This window comes from Sinohyriopsis cumingii, chromosome 1 (assembly GCF_028554795.1).
Source record: "Sinohyriopsis cumingii isolate HCF-2022 chromosome 1, ASM2855479v2, whole genome shotgun sequence".
NCBI lineage: Eukaryota > Metazoa > Mollusca > Bivalvia > Unionida > Unionidae > Sinohyriopsis > Sinohyriopsis cumingii.
Genome location: NC_142961.1, coordinates 133,737,659 through 133,764,318, shown reverse-complemented (window position 1 = coordinate 133,764,318; position 26,660 = coordinate 133,737,659). Strand labels below are relative to the sequence as shown.

Here is a 26,660-nt window from a genome sequence, read left to right as displayed (position 1 = left end):
ATATATTGCAATCCTGCTATAACGCGCCCCTTGATAACATGAATTCGGATATAACTATAACGCAGTTGTGGCGTGGCTCCCGAAATTTCATATATTCATTTGCACATGATTTTTTTTCTTCAAAGTACATGAAATAGTGTATTAAAAAAATTAATTATCATTTTTGGGAAGAGATCGTGTATGAAATCGAATAAGATCGTGGCATGGTTCCTGAAATTTTAAATACATGTATGTGTATTTTTCTCGTACCAGGATACATATTTCTTTTTAAAAGTACATGAAATAGTGTATAAAGTTTTTAAAAATCATTTTGGGGAAGAGATCTTGTATGAACTCGAATATAATATGATCGTAGCATGTTTCCCGAAATTTTAAATACTTGTATGTGTATTTATCTTGTACCCGGAATTATTTTGTTTCAAAGTACGAGAAATAGTGTGTAAAATGTTTATTACCATTTAGGGGAACAGCTCGCGTATGCATTCAAATGTAATACGATTGTGATGTGGCTTCTGAAATTTAACAATTTCACCAGGTTCTTGAAGTGTTATGCCAAATTAAACATTTTTGGAAATGTTACTTATTACTGATCCATGAGTAAAGCCCATAAATCATCTTTGTGATTGTCTTCAATTAATTCTGTACACAACCACTGATCAAACAATAGCAGACATGTGTTTCTTCTTAAACTGCATGCACAGCCAAGCAGCAGACAATGCGGTGGATAATAAAAGATTCTCACAATTTAATAAACATCAAAATATGAAAGCCGCTAACATGTTGCTGGGCTTGGCAGTGTTATTAGATGCAATCAGTCGACCAGTAAATAATGTCCACTTTATAAGCTGGAAATTTAATGGGTATGAAATTTTACATGCGTTCAGCTTAAAAATCGTTTTACAAGTTATTTTCATGTGTTTCTTTTGATATTCACAAAATCTGAAGCAAAATTTATATGCACACTGAAAGCATGTGTTGTTTGTTAATTATTCTTGCTGTAGTCATTCAAATGAATAGGCGTACAAGTTATAATTATTGGGAATTTACAATGGATAAATGGACACAGAAATGCATATGATAAAATTTTAGCAGCATGAAATTTGTTCAGACACCATTCATAGACCCTGGAACGTAATGAACCACACATGTGCTTCATCTTTCTTAACCTAATTTTGCTGTTAATTTTTCCCATTGAATTCAGACACATAATGATCTGTGACAAAATTACTGAATAGTTTAAATATGTATGCAGTTTTTGCAATGGAATTACATGTATTATGGATTAACTGCATGCCACAATGGTACGATATCAGACGGTAAGTAAACGGTGTTAAAACTCTGTTCATGCTATATATTAGACGTTGAATTCAGGCACAATGATCTGTGACAAAATTATTGAATATTTTAAATGAATTGCATACCACGACAGTACAAAAGTAAATGGTGTTGATACCCTATTCATCATATACATTAGACATGAATAAACATGTATGTTCCAAAGTGTTGTTCTCTGAAAAAGGTGAAATACTGTAAAACCCCGCATTAACACGATCCAATGTTTTGGACCCCAATTATCACACTATAGCGGGGTTCCACTCTATACACAAACCATTTCCATGAAGATTACTTTTTTTTATTCTTACATCTTTTGTACAACAAATATAACATGATTAATAAAAGACTTGGTCTTCAAACCAGCCAAAAAGACCTTTAAAGCTGTGACAAAAGGGCTTGCTATGAAAACAAAAAAAACATAAATGACCAAACAGGTGCTTATTGAGAGATTCGTATGTCTCCATAACATAACTGACAAGTCAGGTGCTTATTGAGAGATTTGTATGTCTCCATAACATAACTGACAAGTCAGGTGCTTATTGAGAGATTCGTATGTCTCCATAACATAACTGACAAGTCAGGTGCTTATTGAGAGACTTTTAGATCTCCATAATATAACCGACCACTCGGGTATTTAGTTAGAGACTTGTACATTTGCATAATATAAGTGACCAATCAAATGCTTAGTTATAGACTCGTACATCTCCAGTCAGACAGAAAACGAAACTGATGAGATATTCCCAATTCTATACTCCAAACTAATCTTTAGCTATAGTTCAATGCCATTATGTTTTGTGAAGGACCAAATGAGTTGTGTAAGTAAATAAAGGCTTATGTGTAATATGCCATGTATACATGCCTCAAGGTTTAACTGCAAAAACAACACAGACCTTGATGTATCATTGCATAATGCACAGGCAGATCAGGGTCTATGTGATTTGTTGCATTGATTATTTCTATCAAACTTCATAAACCCAGATCTACCAGGGCATTATGGAATGTCAGATTTGGGGCTATACAGTTAGATCCCACTTACACATGTGTGCTAGTATATGTACATGATTTATAGTTTCCATGGCAACTATATAATATGCTCTATCCAACACACATATAGCATGTTGAATTGTGTACCATCTTTCACTTTCCATCACATTTTTTGTTTGTGTTTATATTGATGTTTGATTAATTAAGTATACAGACCATTGCATTTTAGTGGTAATTATTGTCTACCAACTTCAACTAAATGACATCCCCCTATTTCTTCACAATTTTCTACCAAAATTTTGATACAAAGATACAAGAGACTTTTTCATACAAAAAGCTTAAGGGTGACATTAATTTTACATGGGATCTTTAAGCTAACTTTCTTTGTATAATAATCTTATCCTTGTCTTATCTGTTGCAAGTGACATAGATTGTTTGATAGCAATGACCAAATCACAGTAAAGACATATGTGCAATTCTATGGGCTGCACAAGCCCTAAACTCAGACAACTATTGTATAATTTGTGGAAAAAAATGTTAAATATTCATCTTCACCAAAATTTTCCACTCTTAACAAAAATGTTTCTCTTGGATGTTAATATTTTAGCACAAACCAGTGCTGGACATTATGCATTAAATAGTTTCTTGACAGTATAAATTATGCATTGAATAGTTTCTTGACAGTATACATTATGCATTGAATAGTTTCTTGACAGTGTACATTATGTATTGAATAGTTTCTTGACATTGTACATTATGCATTTCATAGTTTCTTGACAGTGTACATTATGTATTGAATAGTTTCTTGACATCGTACATTATGCATTGAACAGTTTCTTGACAGTGTACATTATGCATTGAATAGTTTCTTGACAGTGTACATTATGCATTGAATAGTTTCTTGACAGTGTACATTATGCATTGAATAGTTTCTTGACAGTGTACGTTATGCATTGAATAGTTTCTTGACAGTGTACATTATGTATTGAACAGTTTCTTGACAGTGTAACCAGGCATGGAGTAGAAGAAGAGCACAAGCAATGCAGCCAACAGGAGGATGATTAAAATCTTAATGATGACCCACTTGTAGTTGTGCCATATGATGTATCGTAGTGACTTCAGCGGATTCAAAAACCAGATGAAAGAGGAGTCCGGGCGGCTGAAAATAAATAAATATATATATGTATATGTGCTCAACAAGTGTGACTGTAGGCAAATAAATTAATAAATTCGAAAATCAGAAATTTACGAAACTATTCCAGACTGTTAATTCCTGCTACTTGCTAAAAAAATATGCAATGGATGTAAACGTAAAAGAAAAGAAAAAAACAAGAGACCCATGTGAGTCTAAGATCACTCATCTTGCTGACATCTGCATAACCATCAAACACATAAGCTGTTGGCCAAGAAACTTCAGTCAGAAGGAAGCTTTCTGTAAAATTTTTTTTATCTAATGCTGTTTAATTAATATATTAAGAAAACAACTGGTTCATGATTCCTCTCCTTTTTGTAATCTTTTTTCACATCTGATGGCACATCAGCAATGTTTGTCCATTATTAAAGGGCCTCTGTATGCCAGGATGTTGTTGTCAAAATTTGTCAAATTCGTTTGAGTGTTTTTTTCTAGATAAAGTTGTTTAAATGATTTTCTGTTTTTAGTTGTTGTTGTTATAGTGTTTAATGCCATTTTTTAGCCCAAGATAGGCTATACATGGCAGCCAGTATCAATGGTGGAGGAAGAACCCAGGAAAACCATGGAAAGAACCACTGACCCATGAGAAGCTACTGGCAGGATTTGTCAAGTAACTTCACTGGCTGAGCCCGAGACTCAAACCCATGCAGACAGAGGTGAGATGGCAGTGATCCGTAATGAAGAGCAATTTAGACCACTCAGCCACTTGGGACCCCTTCTGTTTTTAGTAATGGTAACCATAACTGATCACGGATTAGAATCACTTGAGCAGCCCTTTATGTCATGTTGCCATCTGTCACATCCAGTCAAATTCCGATTTGTTGTGTGTGGGAAATAGTTGTTTCAAGGTTGAAATGTTTTTAAGAACAGTTTCCATTTTTGATGGCAGGCTGGCATTATTTGCAACTAATAGAAAGCTCTTATTACTAGGATGAATTTTCGGTGTTGAGTAGAAACTGTTCATAAAGCTTTTTCTGTTTGAGTAAAACCTACTACATTTGATGGATGATCTGCAAAATTTGCAAAAACCTGCAAGTTGTTTTGAACAGGTTGCTTTCTGTCATAAATTTTATTAAATTCTGTTATGTACTTTTTGAGAATATTTTTTTCAATATCTGAAGGCTAATCAGTGTAATCTGTTTTAAAAAAAGGAAATTCTTCATACAACACAACTTTCTTTTAAATTTTGTCAAATTCTGTTAGAATAAATTGCTTAAAGCTTTTTCCATTTTTAGCAAGGGTTTCCTATATTTGACGGTGACAGCATTACTTTGTAAAAATTTGATTGTGCTTTAAAACAGTATGTGGTGTCAAATTTGGTCATATTCTGTTAAGCAGTTTTTAAGAAAAATTCATCTGAAGACATACTTTTTTTAATGACAACAATATTATGAGGTGGATTGGCATCACTGTTAAAAATTCGAAAGGAATTTATGCCAGGATGCATTCGGTCAAATTCTGTGAAGTAGTCTTTGGGAAGTTATTAAAGGTCATTAAGTCCATTATTACTAATTCAAGCCATATTTGTTGGTGTATTGGCATCATTTGTACAAAACTGAAAGACTTTTTTGAATGCTTTCTGTCAAGTTCAGTTTTTTGATCAGTTTTGAGAAGAAGCTGTTCAAAGGGTTTAATATGTTAATGACTAGCAGCCATATCGATGATAGATTGGCATCAAATAGCTGTATCGATGATGGATTGGCATCAAATGACCATGGCAGCCATATCGATGATGGATTGGCATCAAATGACCCTAGCAGCCATATCAATGCTGGATTGGCATCAAATGACCCTGGCAGCCATATCGATGATGGATTGGCATCAAATGACCCTGGCAGCCATATCGATGATGAATTGGCATCAAATGACCCTGGCAGCCGTATTAATGATGGATTGGCATCAAATGACCCTGGCAGCAGTATCGATGATGGATTGGCATCAAATGACCCTGGCAGCCATAACAACGATGGATTGGCATCAAATGACCATGGCAGCCATATTGATGATGGATTGGCATCAAATGACCCTGGCAGCCATATCGATGATGAATTGGCATCAAATGACCCTGGCAGCCATATTAATGATGGATTGGCATCAAATGACCCTGGCAGTCATAACAATGATGGATTGGCATCAAATGACCATGGCAGCCATATTGATGATGGATTGGCATCAAATGACCCTGGCAGCCATATCGATGATGGATTGGCATCAAATGACCAGATTTGAAAGGTCTCAATGGCAGAATGCTCCTTGTAAAATTATGTGGAAATTTGTCAAGTAGTTTTGAGAAGTGATTGTAAATAATAATTGTGAATGAATAATTAATGAATAATTAATGAATAATTAACGATGTACAATGGACAAAGGATCACAATAGAAAATTCTTTACCGCAGAGGAGGGGATTATTCTTTTCAGATTCTGGCTCACTCTTAATGATTTTTATGATCAGATAATTCACATATGGTGTATGATGACTTGGTAAATTACATTTTTGGGACACAGGGATATCTTCTGAAAGACAAATAACTGCAAAATATCTTCAGATGCAGTCTAACGTTCTTTGGTTTCATGTTCATATACATAAGCAGTTGCACAAAAGATTTCAATATTTTCTATCTAGGTGTAGGCCAGTAGTACAGCACAACATATCTAATGTTATACTATTTTGTCAACAAATGTATGATAACCAGACAACATGTGGGGTTGCACTCACTTTGGTTTATCCAGTGGGTCTGGCTCTGATCGCCCCTGTCCTGCAGGGTGCTTCTCAGCCTCTTCACTTGTCAAAAGGTGCAACTCAGCTTCCACCTTACCCTACAATAGAGGGATAAATAGCACAATTAGAGGATTGAAGTATCACACTAAGAAAAGCAAGTATCAAGTTGAGAAAGGTGAGTATCAAGTTGAGAAAAGCAAATATCAAGTTCACAACAGTGAGTATCAAGTTGAGAAAAGCAAGTATCAAGTAGAGAAAGGTATCAAGTTGAGAAAAGCATGTATCAAGTAGAGAAAGGTGAGTATCAAGTTGAGGAAAGCAAGTATCAAGTAGAGAAAGATGAGTATCAAGTTGAAAAAAGCATGTATCAAGCAGAGAAAGGTGAGTATCAAGTTGAGAAAGGCAAGTATCAAGTAGAGAAAGGTATCAAGTTGAGAAAAGCATGTATCAAGTAGAGAAAGGCGAGTATCAAGTTGAGAAAAGCAAGTATCAAGTAGAGAAAGATGAGTATCAAGTTGAAAAAAGCATGTATCAAGTAGAGAAAGGTATCAAGTTGAGAAAAGCATGTATCAAGTAGAGAAAGATGAGTATCAAGTTGAGAAAAGCAAGTATCAAGTAGAGAAAGGTGGGTATCAAGTTGAGAAAAGCAAGTATCAAGTAGAGAAAGGTGAGTATCAAGTTGAGAAAAGCATGTATCAAGCAGAGAAAGGTGAGTATCAAGTTGAGAAAAGCATGTATCAAGTAGAGAAAGGTGGGTATCAAGTTGAGAAAAGCATGTATCAAGTAGAGAAAGGTGAGTATCAAGTTGAGAAAAGCAAGTATCAAGTAGAGAAAGGTGGGTATCAAGTTGAGAAAAGCATGTATCAAGTAGAGAAAGGTGAGTATCAAGTTGAGAAAAGCAAGTATCAAGTAGAGAAAGATGAGTATCAAGTTGAAAAAAGCAAGTATCAAGCAGAGAAAGGTGAGTATCAAGTTGAGAAAAGCAAGTATCAAGTAGAGAAAGGTGGGTATCAAGTTGAGAAAAGCAAGTATCAAGTAGAGAAAGGTGAGTATCAAGTTGAGAAAAGCATGTATCAAGCAGAGAAAGGTGAGTATCAAGTTGAGAAAAGCATGTATCAAGTAGAGAAAGGTGGGTATCAAGTTGAGAAAAGCATGTATCAAGTAGAGAAAGGTGAGTATCAAGTTGAGAAAAGCAAGTATCAAGTAGAGAAAGGTGGGTATCAAGTTGAGAAAAGCATGTATCAAGTAGAGAAAGGTGAGTATCAAGTTGAGAAAAGCAAGTATCAAGTAGAGAAAGATGAGTATCAAGTTGAAAAAAGCAAGTATCAAGCAGAGAAAGGTGAGTATCAAGTTGAGAAAAGCAAGTATCAAGTAGAGAAAGGTGGGTATCAAGTTGAGAAAAGCAAGTATCAAGCAGAGAAAGGTGAGTATCAAGTTGAGAAAAGCAAGTATCAAGTAGAGAAAGGTGGGTATCAAGTTGAGAAAAGCAAGTATCAAGTAGAGAAAGGTGGGTATCAAGTTGAGAAAAGCAAGTATCCAGTTCACAACGGTGAGTATCAAGTTGAGAAAAGTAATGAGTACAACAAATCAAGTACTTTGTTAAGAAAAGTTAGTATCAAGTTAAGAAAGTAAGCAATGAGAGAAGAACAAAAAAAACCTGAGAATAAATGAAACCATAGAAAGAAGAGAATATACAAGCACAAAAGAAGATGTAAAAACAAGTTTATCTATGCTCTGAGTTACAAGTTGTTGTCATATTTCATCAACCTTTCATGCAGATCACTAAATTTTGTAATAATGGCTTCTTTTCTTTGGGTTTGGGCCTTCGCATTCATGTTTAGTAGATTTTTAAACATTTGTGCTCCCCTTATCACATCCCCCTATCACATGTATGCATCTACAGCTGTAGAAAAGTTTTAAAAAACTTCAATCTTCTTCACCTTCGCTTCTAGTACATATCTATCATCTGTTCTGTTTGCATATCACAGGCATATGCTGTGACCTTATGCATAACACAGGCATATGCTGTGACCTGATGCATACCACAGGAATGTTCTCTGGACTAATGCATATCGCATACCATTTACTCTGGATTAATGCATATCACAGGCATGTGCTCTGAACTAATGCAGATAACAGGAATGTGCTCTGAACTAATGCATATCACAGGCACATGCTCTGAACTAATGTATATCACAGGCATGTGTGTAGTGGCATGCTTGTATGTGATTTGTTGGTCAGCAGTGCTGAGAGTTCTAACAACTGCACTAATATGAAGTTAATGAAGTATAAAATAGCAAATCTATATATGTTAGAAAAATTACAAATTTATTGTGCTTTTGCAATCAAAACATGATGTGTGGTCTTTAAAGTGCCCTTGTCCAATGACATGTATATATATACAAAAAACTAGGACCTGAAATGAGCAGATCGGGCTCCAAACAAACTACTTGTCCAGATCTGTCAGCACTGTATGCGATGGTCGATCTCGGACTGTGCAGATTTGCAGTTGGATTTGGCTTATAAGTGTGTAATATGATACGTCCAAAAATCTTGGTCCAGTACAATTTCACTGTTTTGGATAACTTGTAATCAAGACATTGTAAAAACAATGGAAATGGTTTATTGTATCGGTGGAAGTCCATTGAAGGCATGAGTAGGAATTCTTTGCATTATAATTTTCTAAATTCCTGAAAGTACTTAAGGTTGTGAATATGCATATAAATTTTGCGTTAAAAAAATTAATTTTCTTGTTAAATATAAGAACTTCTGTTTTTCAGTAACAATAAAAAGTTTACCATCTCTAAGAAATAAATTTATTAACTTTTCAATCTCAATAATAACAAGAAAACAATAAGAACAATAATAAAAATGATTTTATCATCATCATCATCATTATTGTTTGCCTATTGATTCATGTCTGCATGCCAATGGTCTTTTTGGGCTGTTATGTCCTAATGTACATAGATTTTGGCACTGCTCCCCCCCCACCATGAATAACAATTTTGGCTCAGTTTCTAAGAAAACCAAAATTTGGTTGGTGCAAATGTAAAAATATAGGTCCATGTCCAGGCCTAATGTTGCTTACCTGGCTTACATAACTTGCACAACAGATGACCATTTCACCAAGCAGGCTTATGTAGTATTTTAAGAACAAATCCTACCTAAATGACCTCTCTATCATGCTAATTTTACTAATTTTACTTCTGACTGATAAATATTCTTTATGAAGATAAAGGCATAATTAATAATCAAAGTCATCCAGAAGCTTTAAAAGTGAAGTTTACAAATCTTTAATTTGCCATGTTTTCTCTAATCAGATAATATAACAGTCTATAAAGTAATCACAAATTCAGCCAATCAGATGCAAAACAAACTCATTAGTATGCATAGATTTTGCTTATTTATTGAAGTTAAGAACTTGATGATATAAACCATTATTCCAAGTTTGAACAGAATGGTAACAAGATCAACCAATTAGAAACAATAAATATGCCAATATCTCGATCATTATCAAACCTATCTGAAATTTTGATGATGTAACTTATAAAAATCAAATCAGAAATAGATTTCACATTGCAACAAGTTCAGCCAATCAGATGCAAGATTACTTCAATAATATCCATAGATATTGCACATTTAAAAAAAAAATATTGGAGCTGTTGATGATATAAATCTATATTCAAAGTTGAAAATCAGATTGAAAATACTGCCTTGTAGTGGTAAGAAGCAAACCTTGATGGATGGGTAACAGTCATATGGACATACCATAAGCTCACTAGGCTTTCTGGACAGGTGAGCTAACACCATACAAAAAGTACACTAGGCTTTTGGGACAGGTGAGCTGATACCATAAAAAAATAAACACACTAGACATTATGGATAGGTAAGCTAATATGATATACCATACAATAAGCCCTCTAGGCCTTATGGACAGGTGAGCTAATACCATACAATAAGCACACTAGGCCTTATGGACAGGTGAGCTAATACCATATACTATACAATAAGCACACTAGGCTTTATGTACAGGTGAGCTAATACCATACAATAAGCTCACTAGGCCTTATGGACAGGTGAGCTAATACCATACAATAAGCACACTAGGCCTTATGGACAGGTGAGCTAGTACCATATACCATACAATAAGCACACTAGGCTTTATGGACAGGTGAGCTAATATCATATGCTCACTAGGCCTTAAGGACAGGTGAGCTAATACCATACAATAAGCACAGTAGTCCTTATGGACAGGTGAGCTAATACCATATAATAAGCACAGTAGACCATATGGACAAGTGAGCTAATACCATACAATAAGCACATTATGCCTCATGGACAGGTGAGCTAATATCATGCAATAAGCACACTAGGCCTTATGTACAGGTGAGCTAATACTATACATAAAGCACACTAGGCCTTCTGGACAGGTGAGCTAATACCATACAATAAGCACATTAGACCAGGTGATTTGGGATTGTTAACCTGACACACTACAAGTAAAGAAGTTAGAACATTTTGGGTTTTAAGATTAAAATGAAAGTTTGGATAGTCACTTTATCTACTGCTAGCTTCATGCTTTTGTGTAATGTAAAGGAAAAGTGTAGCATGTATGAAAAAATATTTGATCATAATGCAATGTGTGGGATTGGAGATCTTTTTTGTTACCCACTTAGTCAAATCTATCACCAAGGATTACTATAATCCATCAAATGCAATGGTGTGAGATAGAGAAATACTTGCCAAGGGTCAGAAAGGTATGAGATAGGGAAATGCCAGCCAAGGGACAGAATGGTGTGAGGAAGGGAAATGCCAGCCAAGGGTCAGAATGGTGTGAGATAGGGAAATGTCAGCCAAGGGTCAGAATGGTGTGAGATAGGGAAATGCCAGCCAAAGGTCAAAATGGTGTGAGACAGGGAAATGCCAGCCAAGGGTCAGAATGGTGTGAGATAGGGAAATGCCAGCCAAGGGTCAGAATGTTTGTACAGGAACTCAGTAACTAGTGCATATGCAAGATCTTATTTTTCTCTAATTCTAAAAAGAAACAGACGTTGTAAAAAATGGCAGCTCATTGGTACAGATGCAGCCATGCAAATATGAACTTAAAATGAGCATGACAATGATGTATCATCTCCAACAAGAGAATGCAGAACAGAATCAGCATGGAATACCCTACCTCGGATTAGTCTAAAAGTGCATCAAAACTTAATAATTGTGAAATGGACCAATCAAGAGTGGAATCCCATGCAGATGTACTACTGTCATGACTGAGATGCATTACTTTTTAGGATGCCATAAAAGCAGATGAATTGACTCAATGGCTAGTAAGAGCTTTCTGAGAGCACTAACCCAACAGTCATCTGGTATAACCCAACAGTCATCTGGTATAACCCAAAAGTCGTCTGGTATAACCCAACATTATCTGGTATAACCCAACATTCATCTGGTATAACCCAACATTCATCTGGTATAACCCAAAAGTCATCTGGTATAACATAACACTCTGTGAGGGCTAAATAAATGCCAGTATGAATCACATGAAGTGATACTTGTCTTTAATACATATATGGTATGGTCCCCCAAATATATATATTATCCAACACCAATGTGACCATAATAAATGTACATACCATATATATGCTCACCTATATGTCGAGTCCAACTGCAAATAACATAGATCCTGATCTGTCATAACATAATGTGTCTGTAGATCAGGGTCTATGTTGTTTGTCCTATTGATTATTCCTTACAAACTGCATAGACCCAGATCTGCCATCACATTACACAGTGGCAGATCGGTGTCTCTGTAGTTTGCAGTTGGACTCGTGAATGAGTATATACAGTAAGTCTAAAACTTAATTTGCTAAACAGTTTATAATCTATTAATTTCAAACAAGCAGGGAAAATGAAGGGTTTGACATAACCTCATGACAGACAGGTGAGAATATGAAATAGAAAAGAATAAAATTTTAGAAAGATTAGAGAAATAAATAAATGTTATTTCTATAAACAGATTCATTAAATCCTGTCTGAGCAATTTTAAAATCAATTTGCAAGAAACAGTTTTTGTGAAACGTACTGATGGCTCCCTAACTGTACTGTATCATCAATATATTTTACTGTGAACTGATGACAGAATAATAGCTTACACTGGCAGTTTAATTCTTGACACAGGTGGTTTTCTGTGAAGAATTTTACAATAATTATTTTCAGGTGTATCCAATTTGAAAGAAATAACAGGTAAAAAGTTATCATTAATGAAGAGGTAGTTCAGACATGAAAACTAAGCAAAGATTTAATAATAGCCTAAAGATAACTACGGGTTTACAGTATCCAATATTCTCGAAACAGTTCTGTTAGAGAAAAGAAAATAGTGGTTCGTTATTAAAGTTTAGGATTTCTATATTAAGTGCATACAGCTGAGAACAGTTAGTACAATGACATGACAACAGCTACAAACAGCAGAACTGAGTGTTACTATTATCTGTGAACCTACTGTGAACACTGCAGACCCAGATCTACCATCACATAATGAGTTGACATATCATGGTCTATGCTAATAGTTTTATTTATTAATCCTAAGAAAATGCATAGACTCAGACCTGTCATTACATAAAGTGACAGCAGATTAGGGTCTATGTTCTTTTTTCCACTGATTAAGCCAAACAAATTGCACTGGCAGGTTTGGGTCTATGCAGCCTGCAGTTGGATTGGACTTGTACATGAATATATTGTATGTGGATATAATGTACATGGATATATTGTACATGTTGTACATGGATATATTGTACATGAATATAGTGTACATGAATATATTTACATGGATATATTGTACATGAATATATTGTACATGGATATATTGTACATGAATATATTGTACATGAATATATTGTACATGGATATATTGTACATGAATATATTTACATGGAAATATTGTACATGGATATATTGTACATGAATATATTGTACATGGATATACAGGATACCTGAACAATCAATCATAGCATATATTTATTTCTTCCATGTCCCCTAGCTTCCAATTTTTCAGCTATTGTAGCATCAATGATATGTACTGTGACATACTATAATTACAAAATGAAACCTGTGAAACCATCCATAAAAAAACTTTTGTTTGCTCTCCTCCAATTTGACCCATTAAAATTGCTACCACTGAAAGCAAACCAAGAATTTTGTAAGGATGGCATCACCTTCCACTTGATCTTGGCTGACATGCAGAACCCTATAATGAACCTATACGAGACTAACCATTTCATTTTCTGAAGAAAACGTGACTTTTTGTTTACAAAATCATTCCGCCCATAAAAATAGCCTGAACAAATATTCTTGTTCTGATTTATACAAAAACCTTACTACATCCACTTTATTAACTGAACAAAGATAAATTATCGTGAGGTACAACATAACAAAATAACCTGGCTCAAGAACAAATCCCAGGCATCCCCCAACCTAAATGTTCCACCACATGGAGGACAAATAATAACCATCGTTGACAAAATAGTTTGTTTTCATCTAAATCCTTATCTAAATGACCTAATTTCAAAAATGACAATAATATAAAATTCATAGCATAGGATTTTTCACCATCTTGATGTTATCATTGTTTTATTGTTACAGGTAACAGTGTTGGAAGCGAAGAAAATGTATATGTTAATCTGTATTAGTCTTTAAAGACACATCAGCACATTAGTGGCTATATGCTGCCAACTAAAGGTAACTTTTGAAAAATGAAACTGCACAAATATTTAGGTAGATAAATCCTGCCAAATAAATATCAATAGGAAGTAAGACTAGATCAAATATAAAGCATCAAAAAGTGCAAATTTTGGGAATCCTATATCAAATAAAAGATAAACTTAACAAATATAAAATCCTTAGAAAAAAATGGTTACTGTTTTTGACAAATAAATTGCATTTACCGTGAGTTCATATTCATCAGTCCCTTCATTTTTGATGTAAAATGGCCACCATCCCTTGACTCGTTTCTGTTTAAAAAGCGACATCTGTGGCACACTTCCATCTGTTTTCAGCATATCCAGAGTACATAACTTGGAAGATTTAGCTCCCCTTGGGAATCTGTTCATGTCAATAGTTAAAGAACCTAAAAGGAACATGGAGGTCAAGGTCAAGGTCCATCATAATACTGGCAACATCTACTGTTTACGTGGCACTGTCCACAAATAGGAACCCGAAATCTTTTATCCAAATATGCATTACCTGTACAATATTGCTTCCCACCCCTACGACAAAAATTTACCATATATGACTAAACAATTCAGCCTTGTACTATTCTTAAGTCATTGTCACATATTTTACTCTTAAAACATGTATTCCCTTATGCCTAAATGACAGCAAAGATAAAAATGTACTGTACTGCCCATACATTGGAAGGACATATAGTAAAATACAGCATTTGAATTTATTTAATAAATATTCGATTGACCTATAAACTTAAAATTTACCTTTGTATTAAGTCTCAGTTAATACCAGCTTTATACCAACCTCATTCAGTCCTGAAATATGTCACTTTTTTTCAAAATGAGACCATTTTTATAAGTGGAAATTTTGTTACATATATTTAATTTGTATTGTGTGTTAGCTTTTGTCCTTGATTAGATGCTATGTGTGATTAATTTGTATTGTGTGTTGACTTTTGTCCATGATTAGATGCTATGTGTGATTAATTTGTATTGTGTGTTGGCTTTTGTCCATGATTAGATGCTATGTGTGATTAATTTGTATTGTGTGTTGGCTTTTGTCCATGATTAGATGCTATGTGTGATTAATTTGCATTCTGTGTTGGCTTTTGTCTATGATTATATGTTATGTGTGAGTAATTTGTATTGTGTGTTGGCTTTTGTCCATGATTATATGCTATGTGTGAGTAATTTGTATTGTGTGTTGGCTTTTGTCTATGATTATATGCTATGTGTGATTAATTTGTATTGTGTGTTGGCTTTTGTCCATGATTAGATGCTGTGTGTGATTAATTTGTATTGTGCCTGACCTTTGTCAATAATTGAGGGTAGGAGTTTGGTCCTACCTGAATGATGTATATTGTTTGCAAGCAACATATTACATTGCTATTGACTGCAAACAACATATTACATTGCACAACATATTACATTGCTATTGTTTGCAAGCAACATATTACATTGCTATTGTTTGCAAACAACATATTACATTGCACAACATATTACATTGCTATTGTTTGCAAGCAACATATTACATTGCTACTGTTTGCAAGCAACATATTACATTGCTACTGTTTGCAAGCAACATATTACATTGCTACTGTTTGCAAGCAACATATTACATTGCTAAATTTGCATCTGTGATAGTAGATTCTATATTAAGATTATTATTATTTCTTGGTATACATGTTTACTATGTCAAGTTCTAGATACAACCTTGATTCTGACCTTAGAAAATTCTAAACATGTATTATGTTTAGAGTTCATGGAAATGTCCACTAAGACAACCCTCATCCTGGTCCTCATATTGTGTCTTAGTTTTTTGTATAAGGGAAATGTAAACAGAAAGTCATTATTCCTATCTTGAACCTTAGTTGTGCTCAGTTTTAATTTGAGAGGATTTATTTAATTAAATTATTCACTGGACTTACAAGGTGCCCAATAAAACTTTCAGACTAAATGACTATTTTGGGATTATTGTGAATTCATTTAGAGACATTTTGGAATATATCATGGGGGATACATCAAGACTGTTGGCACATCAACACTATTCCATGCTATGGTACATCAGCACATTCTAGTGTGGAACTCATTCAGAACAGCATTGGAATTCATTTAGAATACTCTATGTTTTGTGATTTGTGATAGAACTTTGGGACTATTTCCACTTTAATTCACAATAATGTAAGTTCTTTTTTTTAAAATTTTCACTTTGTCTTCTAGGGAAATAAATTATTTGTTGAATTTTATAAAACTTGTTGGCTTTTGCTCTTTTCTGTTGCATTGTTTAAGACTGCAGAGTCAACACAAAATTACTTGAAGAGATCAAAGTCCCATCATGTACTTCATATTGGGTTTTTCAAATTGCTTCAAAAATGGGTGATTTTTAACTTTCTTCTGCATACTGGTACAATAATTGACATACATGCACTGTGATGGTATTTGTAGTTGATAAGTCCTGACTGATTATATTTTGACATCATTAGGCAGGAATCTGCAATTCTCTCTGCTTGCAATAATATTGGTGCCTCAATTACCACAGGGAATAAATCAACAACAGTACCTATAATCTTGAACCAGAGAGAACTGAAATATTTATCTAATTTTATGTACAAATACTTGGACAGCAAAGCCATTCATGCTGTGTGCTAAACTGCTTAACAAAGTCAAACATTTGTTATACAAGTGATCAACCATTTTGTGCAAGGAATAGTGGTCCAAAAATGGACTGTTGAGATTTTATATAGAGACGGTTTTACGGAAGGCAAAAATTAATGCTTTATTTGATTATATACTTATTAAGCATTTTGTAGTCAATTATATTTGCTTCATAATTATTCATGCCCAGTATAATGAGAATCTATTAAGGTGTATAGGAATTTATAAGCAAACACAAAACCTTTAACCAAAAATCTTAAAGCAAAATTTCTATGACTATGACCTTGACCTAAAAGAAAAGATGCAGGTGATCATGTCAGAGAATGAATTATCTCAGCTTCATAATGATTTATTCCAAATATGAAGAAAATCCATTAAGGTTTAGGAAATATAATCACATGCAAAACCTTAATAAACTGTTAATGCCAACAGTGACAGCATGACTGGTATATGTTGCTTAGACTAACTAGAGCCTGACGACAATTTCATGTGTCTACGTCTAGTAGTTTTTTGCCAAAGTTTGCTAACAATGATTTTATCAAAATGGTACAAGTTCAAATTTTTCATTAAAAAAACATGCTGAAAAATTAAATAAAGCTGGAATGACCTGAAAATCTAATCAGGTCATCTGTATATGCAGGCAAGATTTTATTTTGTCTATGTTAAATGGTTTTTATTTTGTCTATGTTAAATGGGTTTTATTTTGTCTATGTTAAATGGGTTTTATTTTGTCTATGTTAAACGGTTTTTATGCAGTCTATGTTAAATGGTTTTTATGCAGTCTATGTTAAATGGTTTTTATTTTGTCTATGTTAAATGGTTTTTATGCAGTCTATATTAAATGGTTTTTATGCAGTCTATGTTAAATGGTTTTTATGCAGTCTATATTAAATGGTTTTTATGCAGTCAATATTAAATGGTTTTTATGCAGTCTATGTTAAATGGTTTTTATGCAGTCTATAATAAATGATTTTTATGCAGTCTATGTTAAATGATTTTTATGCACTCTATGTTAAATGGTTTTTATGCAGTCTATGTTAAATGGTTTTTATGCAGTCTATGTTAAATGGTTTTTATGCAGTCTATGTTAAATGGGTTTTATTTTGTCTATATTAAATGGTTTTTATGCAGTCTATATTAAATGGTTTTTATGCAGTCTGTATTAAATGGTTTTTATGCTGTCTATATTAAATGATTTTTATGCAGTCTATATTAAATGGTTTTTATGCAGTCTATGTTAAATGGTTTTTATGCAGTCTATGTTAAATGGTTTGTATGCAGTCTATATTAAATGGTTTTTATGCAGTCTATGTTAAATGGTTTTTATGCAGTCTATGTTAAATGGTTTGTATGCAGTCTATATTAAATGGTTTTTATGCAGTCTATATTAAATGGTTTTTATGCAGTCTATGTTAAATGGTTTTTATGCAGTCTATATTAAATGGTTTTATGCAGTCTATGTTAAATGGTTTTTATGCAGTCTATGTTAAATGGTTTGTATGCAGTCTATATTAAATGGTTTTTATGCAGTCTATGTTAAATGGTTTTTATGCAGTCTATGTTAAATGGTTTTTATGCACTCTATGTTAAATGGTTTTTATGCAGTCCATCTTAAATGGTTTTTATGCAGTCTATATTAAAGGGTTTTTATGCAGTCTATATTAAAGGGTTTTTATGCAGTCTATGTTAAATGGTTTTTATGCAGTCTATGTTAAATGGTTTTTATGCAGTCTATATTAAATGGTTTTTATGCAGTCTATATTAAAGGGTTTTTATGCAGTCTATATTAAAGGGTTTTTATGCAGTCTATGTTAAATGGTTTTTATGCAGTCTATGTTAAATGGGTTTTATGCAGTCTATGTTAAATGGTTTTTATGCAGTCCATATTAAATGGTTTTTATGCAGTCTATGTTAAATGGGTTTCACGCAGTCTATGTTAAATGGGTTTTATGCAGTCTATATTAAATGGTTTTTATGCAGTCTATGTTAAATGGTTTTTATGCAGTCTATGTTAAATGGTTTTTATGCAGTCTATGTTAAATGGTTTTTATGCAGTCTATGTTAAATGGGTTTTATTTTGTCTATATTAAATGGTTTTTATGCAGTCTATATTAAATGGTTTTTATGCAGTCTGTATTAAATGGTTTTTATGCTGTCTATATTAAATGATTTTTATGCAGTCTATATTAAATGGTTTTTATGCAGTCTATGTTAAATGGTTTTTATGCAGTCTATGTTAAATGGTTTGTATGCAGTCTATATTAAATGGTTTTTATGCAGTCTATGTTAAATGGTTTTTATGCAGTCTATGTTAAATGGTTTGTATGCAGTCTATATTAAATGGTTTTTATGCAGTCTATATTAAATGGTTTTTATGCAGTCTATGTTAAATGGTTTTTATGCAGTCTATATTAAATGGTTTTATGCAGTCTATGTTAAATGGTTTTTATGCAGTCTATGTTAAATGGTTTGTATGCAGTCTATATTAAATGGTTTTTATGCAGTCTATGTTAAATGGTTTTTATGCAGTCTATGTTAAATGGTTTTTATGCACTCTATGTTAAATGGTTTTTATGCAGTCCATCTTAAATGGTTTTTATGCAGTCTATATTAAAGGGTTTTTATGCAGTCTATATTAAAGGGTTTTTATGCAGTCTATGTTAAATGGTTTTTATGCAGTCTATGTTAAATGGTTTTTATGCAGTCTATATTAAATGGTTTTTATGCAGTCTATATTAAAGGGTTTTTATGCAGTCTATATTAAAGGGTTTTTATGCAGTCTATGTTAAATGGTTTTTATGCAGTCTATGTTAAATGGGTTTTATGCAGTCTATGTTAAATGGTTTTTATGCAGTCCATATTAAATGGTTTTTATGCAGTCTATGTTAAATGGGTTTTACGCAGTCTATGTTAAATGGGTTTTATGCAGTCTATATTAAATGGTTTTTATGCAGTCTATGTTAAATGGTTTTTATGCAGTCTATGTTAAATGGTTTTTATGCAGTCTATATTAAATGGTTTTTATGCAGTCTATATTAAAGGGTTTTTATGCAGTCTATATTAAAGGGTTTTTATGCAGTCTATGTTAAATGGTTTTTATGCAGTCTATGTTAAATGGGTTTTATGCAGTCTATGTTAAATGGTTTTTATGCAGTCCATATTAAATGGTTTTTATGCAGTCTATGTTAAATGGGTTTTATGCAGTCTATGTTAAATGGGTTTTATGCAGTCTATATTAAATGGTTTTTATGCAGTCTATGTTAAATGGTTTTTATGCAGTCTATGTTAAATGGTTTTTATGCAGTCTATGTTAAATGGGTTTTATTTTGTCTACGTTAAATGGTTTTTAACAGTCTATGTTAAATGGTTTTTATGCAGTCTATGTTAAATGGTTTTTATTTTGTCTATGTTAAATGGTTTTTATGCAGTCTATATTAAATGGTTTTTATGCAGTCTATGTTAAATGGTTTTTATGCAGTCTATATTAAATGGTTTTTATGCAGTCTATGTTAAATGGTTTTTATGCAGTCTATGTTAAATGGTTTTTATGCAGTCTATAATAAATGATTTTTATGCAGTCTATGTTAAATGATTTTTATGCAGTCTATGTTAAATGGTTTTTATGCAGTCTATGTTAAATGGTTTTTATTTTGTCTATGTTAAATGGTTTTTATGCAGTCTATATTAAATGGTTTTTATGCAGTCTATGTTAAATGGTTTTTATGCAGTCTATATTAAATGGTTTTTATGCAGTCTATGTTAAATGGTTTTTATGCAGTCTATGTTAAATGGTTTTTATGCAGTCTATAATAAATGATTTTTATGCAGTCTATGTTAAATGATTTTTATGCAGTCTATGTTAAATGGTTTTTATGCAGTCTATGTTAAATGGTTTTTATGCAGTCTATATTAAATGGTTTTTATGCAGTCTATATTAAATGGTTTTTATGCAGTCTATGTTAAATGGTTTTTATTTTGTCTATGTTAAATGGTTTTTATGCAGTCTATATTAAATGGTTTTTATGCAGTCCATATTAAATGGTTTTTATGCAGTCTATGTTAAATGGGTTTTATGCAGTCTATATTAAATGGTTTTTATGCAGTCTATGTTAAATGGTTTTTATGCAGTCTATGTTAAATGGTTTTTATGCAGTCTATGTTAAATGGGTTTTATTTTGTCTATGTTAAATGGTTTTTAACAGTGTATGTTAAATGGTTTTTATGCAGTCTATGTTAAATGGTTTTTATTTTGTCTATGTTAAATGGTTTTTATGCAGTCTATATTAAATGGTTTTTATGCAGTCTATGTTAAATGGTTTTTATGCAGTCTATATTAAATGGTTTTTATGCAGTCTATGTTAAATGGTTTTTATGCAGTCTATAATAAATGATTTTTATGCAGTCTATGTTAAATGATTTTATGCAGTCTATGTTAAATGGTTTTTATGCAGTCTATGTTAAATGGTTTTTATTTTGTCTATGTTAAATGGGTTTTATTTTGTCTATATTAAATGGTTTTTATGCAGTCTATATTAAATGGTTTTTATGCAGTCTGTATTAAATGGTTTTTATGCAGTCTATATTAAATGATTTTTATCCAGTCTATGTTAAATGGTTTTTATGCAGTCTATGTTAAATGGTTTTTATGCAGTCTATGTTAAATGGTTTTTATGCAGTCTATGTTAAATGGTTTGTATGCAGTCTATGTTAAATGGTTTTTATGCAGTCTATGTTAAATGGTTTTTATGCAGTCTATATTAAATGGTTTTTATGCAGTCTATATTAAATGGTTTTTATGCAGTCTATGTTAAATGGTTTTTACTTTGTCTATGTTAAATGGTTTTTATGCAGTCTATGTTAAATGGTTTTTATGCAGTCTATATTAAATGGTTTTTATGCAGTCTATATTAAATGGTTTTTATGCAGTCTATGTTAAATGGTTTTTATGCAGTCTATATTAAATGGTTTTTATGCAGTCTATGTTAAATGGTTTTTATTTTGTCTATGTTAAATTGTTTTTATTTTGTCTATGTTAAATGGTTTTTATGCAGTCTATATTAAATGGTTTTTATGCAGTCTATGTTAAATGGTTTTTATTTTGTCTATATTAAATGGTTTTTATTTTGTCTATATTAAATGGTTTTTATGCAGTCTATGTTAAATGGTTTTTATGCAGTCTATATTAAATGGTTTTTATGCAGTCTATGTTAAATGGTTTTTATGCAGTCTATGTTAAATGGTTTTTATGCAGTCTATATTAAATGGTTTTTATGCAGTCTTGTAGATAAGCTTACAGTGTATGACATGACCAAATCAGAATACTATTTCCACAAACAAGGGAATAATAATGCTGTGAAATTTTATTTTCATGTAAGCTGCATGTACCATTTATCCTCACTTACAAGACAAGTCCAACTGAAAACTGCACAGACCCAGATCTGCCATCACATAATGCACCAGAAGATCTGGGTCTGTGCAGTTTGTTAGGAGTAATCAGTACAACACAACACAGACCCTGATCTACAGATGTATTATGCTATGGCAGATCAGGATCTTTGTTGTTTGCATTTGACTCAATTTATAAATGAGTATATACGACAATAAAACACCTGCTAACCCTAAAAAGACCTCATTTAATGTTTTCACAAGATAGACCAATTTTGATTAAGGCATAATGAAGAATCATTTACTGCCATTGTCAACTTAGAAAACGTGTTTGAAACATTTAGAATACTCCTGTTGTCTGATGCAGTTAAGATAATACTATATACATGTTCAAGTAAAATGTCTGTATAGGACATACTAATTACAATGACTTCTAGTTCCATTTCAGGAACTGCAGTTCCAAAACACATGGAGGTCAAGTACTTGCTAGATCTCTTAGCATTTTATGTTTTTGAAAGTCTTGTGGTGGTGGTGATCATCTTTCCTGCCATAAGCAATACTCAAAACAATATGACAAGATGTTAAATAAATGCAACTGTCATGTTTCTTGCTTTTTTCCAAGCACAGCCATGTATCTAAATATGGTTTTTATACTTCTGTGACAACTAATTTGACCTTTATTCCAAGCACAGCCATGTATCTAAATATGAATTTATACATCTGTGACCTTGACCTTTTTAAGAGGCTGACTGTCCCTTTTACCTTCGCTGTGTTTTTTGTTTGCTGGACAACATTTCCAGATTATGCTATAACGTAAAAGCGAAAGTTTGATTATGTTGCAATTTTGCATCAACAACATGGATAGATCAACACATCTGATGTATCACCTGTAAAGTTAGTCTGGTTTCCTGACCAACTCTACTGATGTATCACCTGTAAAGTTAGTATGGTTCCCTGACCAACTCTATTGATGTATCACCTGTAAAGTTAGTATGGTTCCCTGACCAACTCTACTGATGTATCACCTGTAAAGTTAGTCTGGTTTCCTGACCAACTCCATTGTGTGTAAAAATGGTTTATGATTTTTTTAAAAACTTTCACACAACATCTTATCACTAATGCCATCACCAATATTGCTACCATAAAGAGATTTGATGCCATTGCCAATGTTACCACCATAAAAAGATCTGGTACCATCACCAATGTTGCTACCATCAAGAGATCTGATACCATTGCCAATATTACTACCATAAAGAGATCTGATGCCATCACCAATATTGCCACCATAACGAGATCTGATGCTATCACCAATGTTGCCACCATAAAGAAATCTGATACCATCACCAATGTTGCCACCATAAAGAGATCTGATGCCATCACCAATGTTGCTACCATAAAGAGATCTGATACCATCACCAATGTTGCCACCATAAAGAGATCTGATGCCATCACCAATGTTGCCACCATAAAGAGATTTGATACCATCATAGATGTTGCCACGAAGAAAAGATTTGATGCCATTGCTGATGTTGCCATCATAAAGAGATCTGATGCCATCACTGAGGTTGCTGTCATAGAGAAATACCTGTCGTATTGTCTGCTATAGCAGAAAGAAATAAGTAGCAAACTCAGCTTAAAATTTAGTTAAGTACTGTCGATTTACTTGTATAATAACTATCCATTTTCTTCACTTTAAAAAACTCGCATTTACATTGTTAGTTAAATTTATGGGTAAGATAAAATGCCAATTACACTGACCCATCAGTATACAATGATTGTGTTTGAATAACAAATTTTTAATCTATTGGAGATTTAAATTTTATGTGGACAGTATGGAAATCTGAACAATGAAAAATCAATAACCAGGAATCAGATAGCGAATACTTTACTTCATCTCTTTGACTGGGATCAAGTATGTATGTAGTTCTATTTCTTCACGGATAGATTCTGATTGGATTTTTAAATTCAAGGTTTGTAGTAACAATAAAATCGAAGGAAACTGGTATCCTGCAGTGAAAGTGAATCCACATTATTTAAAAGTATAAGACTGACTGATGATCTCACCAAGAAAATCATCAGCTGAGAAGTGGTCTGCATCCCAAACTTGTAGGTTGAGACGAGCAGGAACTTTTGATTCTGTCTCATCCCAAGAGAACAAGGTCTCCTTGCGTGAGATCACAATCTTTTCTTCAGCAACCAGGTAGTCAAAGGGGAAAATGAACCTCCAGTTGAAATTTCCCTCCCCAGTGAGAGATCTGAAAAGAAATACTGTGGATAATAAATTTTGTATAATAGTTTGCAAATGTTTGATTTTGAGGTAGTATTCCTACATAACCATAATAAACAAAGTCATCATTCAACAGTATTACTTGCGTGTCTTTCTTGAACTTCAAGACAGACCTTGTCCTTACCTTGAATTTTCATTATATTCGGGAATTTTAAAATGGCATTTACCATCTTTTCCTGCATGACGAAACCCTGCATTATAACACTGTTCCTGTTAAAAGGCAACTGTGATCATGGATATCATTTCATTATACAGTAATGAAATTCTATGCAACATACTAATAAGACAGTCTCATTACAAGGCAAGATACTCTATGCCTTTCATGGACAGCATTACAATGAAGGAATAATGCATTATATACTTCATTCTAAGGTAGTCACACTATAAGGCAGTATACTCTATGCCTTTCATGGACAGCATTATAATGAGGGAATAATGCATTATATACTTCATTCTAAGATAGTCACATTATAAGGCAGTATACTCTATGCCTTTAATGGACAGCATTATAATGAGGGAATAATGCATTATATACTTCATTCTAAGGTAGTCAAACTATAAGGCAGTATAATCTATGGCTTCCATGGACAGCATTATATTGTTGTGCTGTAGATACAATGATAACAGTAAGTTGTGGTCAGTAATGATACCCAAAAGATGGCCAAGAAAATCTGGTTACTATCAAAATTAAAGAATTTCTAACCTTAAACCACAGGATAATGTTTTACAAAATTGTTATTCAACATCATCTAGACTACTGCAACATCATTTGGGCTAATGCTTCTAAAACAAATTTGTTAAAAGTGGAAAGACTTCAAAAACAAGCAATTAGAATTATTGATGACAACAGAGATGATAATGTCTACAAAGGTATGAAGGATTTGAAAATAATGACTATCTATGAAAGAATATGTTTAAGAAAGGCTCAATTTATGTATAGTTTCAAATGATTCTAAGACGAACTAAATAAATGATATTTCAGTAAAAAGACAAATAATATTAATACACTGTCTAGTCTATCAATGCTATGTTCTATGTCATCCCATCTCTTTCTTCTTAAACCCAAGATTGAATTGTATATAGTTTGACTTTGTTGTCCAATCATTTGGAACTGTCTACCTAACAATGTTAAAGAAGCATCATCAGTGCTTTCCTTTCATCACGTGTTTGAAATGGATGTAATCCGGATAATGTCTTTCACCAGTTAAGGCCAACTTTGTATTATATTTGTATATGTATAAATTATATAAAATCTCTCTGGGTGTTTATGTCTGTCTGTGTGTATATGTGCATGCATGTATGTATTGTCAGTCATGCATGTAGGTGTACACAGTATACATACTTTGTTGCCCTTGTGTACACCATTCCATTATAACTTTTTTTGTATGATGTTTGTTTCCCAGCCGTTTTATATATTTGCCTGTAGTTGTGTAGATAATTGAGGGTCATAAGGGAGATTAGGTTTTGTACTAATTGTGTCACCCTCATAAAATAAAGACTTTATTATTATTATTATTATTATTATTATTATTATTATCAGTAAATACTGTGATCATACATTTTCTTGCACAAAGTTCTTGATTAATTGCATACTGTATTTCTCCTATCATAGAATTAGGAGGAAGACCACCAAGAATAATCTGTTAAGATTTCAGTGCCATTGTTGTTTTACTGGCTGCTGCTGACTATTCCAAGTTTCCTACAATTTATGAAAGTAAAGAATGTCCTTGCTGTTCACTGAACATGAGTTATTCCCAGAATGCAGTTCATAATATTTTAAAAATTCATAACTGTGAGAGATAAACATTTACATTCCTACTGCAAGGAAAGTACACTTTTGTATATAAAGTTCCATGCTGATAACAAGTTTGGTAGATTACAAGCTTGTTAGTAATTATTGACTTCATTCTCTAGTCCTAGCTAAGGTAGATTGGTAGTTAGGGCACTGGATTCTTCTTCCAAGGATTGTGGAAATGATACCTGCCTGATCAGTGCTATTTGACTGCCCACTCTGTGTCCCTGGTAAAGGCACTTAGCTCCCATTTACTTGGCATGACACAGCCTGGAGTAAGGCGTTAAACATGCTGTTAAACCAACTAACTATTTTAGAGTGCTTTCCATTATTTTAATTTAAAAAAAACAACTTTGAAAGTGTGAAAATTGATGCACAATAGTTTTGCATTTAAAGATTGTTAGATATAAATCGATGCTAGCCCAAGCACAAAAGACTGTGGTAACATGATGACATTCTAATGTGCCCAGCATATCTGGTAATCAGTTAAACAAACAAAAATGACTCTGATCTGCCAGTGCATTATGCAACATCAGGTCAGGGTCTATGTTGTTTGCATTGGGACTCAATTTATATGCAAGTATATATGGTAATA

At 32.9% G+C, this 26,660-nt stretch overlaps 1 protein-coding gene across 1 annotated transcript in view; it reads right to left on the bottom strand.

The window, feature by feature from the left end:
- Positions 1–3,272: 3,272 nt before the first annotated feature.
- LOC149807887 (otoferlin-like) overlaps positions 3,273–26,660 on the bottom strand; it is a 480,268-nt gene continuing 456,880 nt past the window's right edge. The window contains exons 42-45 of the mRNA XM_089962251.1: positions 24,051–24,241; positions 14,169–14,350; positions 6,229–6,329; positions 3,273–3,478 (exon numbers count right to left, since the gene is read on the bottom strand). Coding sequence (XP_089818377.1) covers positions 3,298–3,478; positions 6,229–6,329; positions 14,169–14,350; positions 24,051–24,241 — 655 coding nt within the window. The 3' untranslated portion in view covers positions 3,273–3,297. The remainder of the gene's footprint in view (positions 3,479–6,228; positions 6,330–14,168; positions 14,351–24,050; positions 24,242–26,660) is intronic.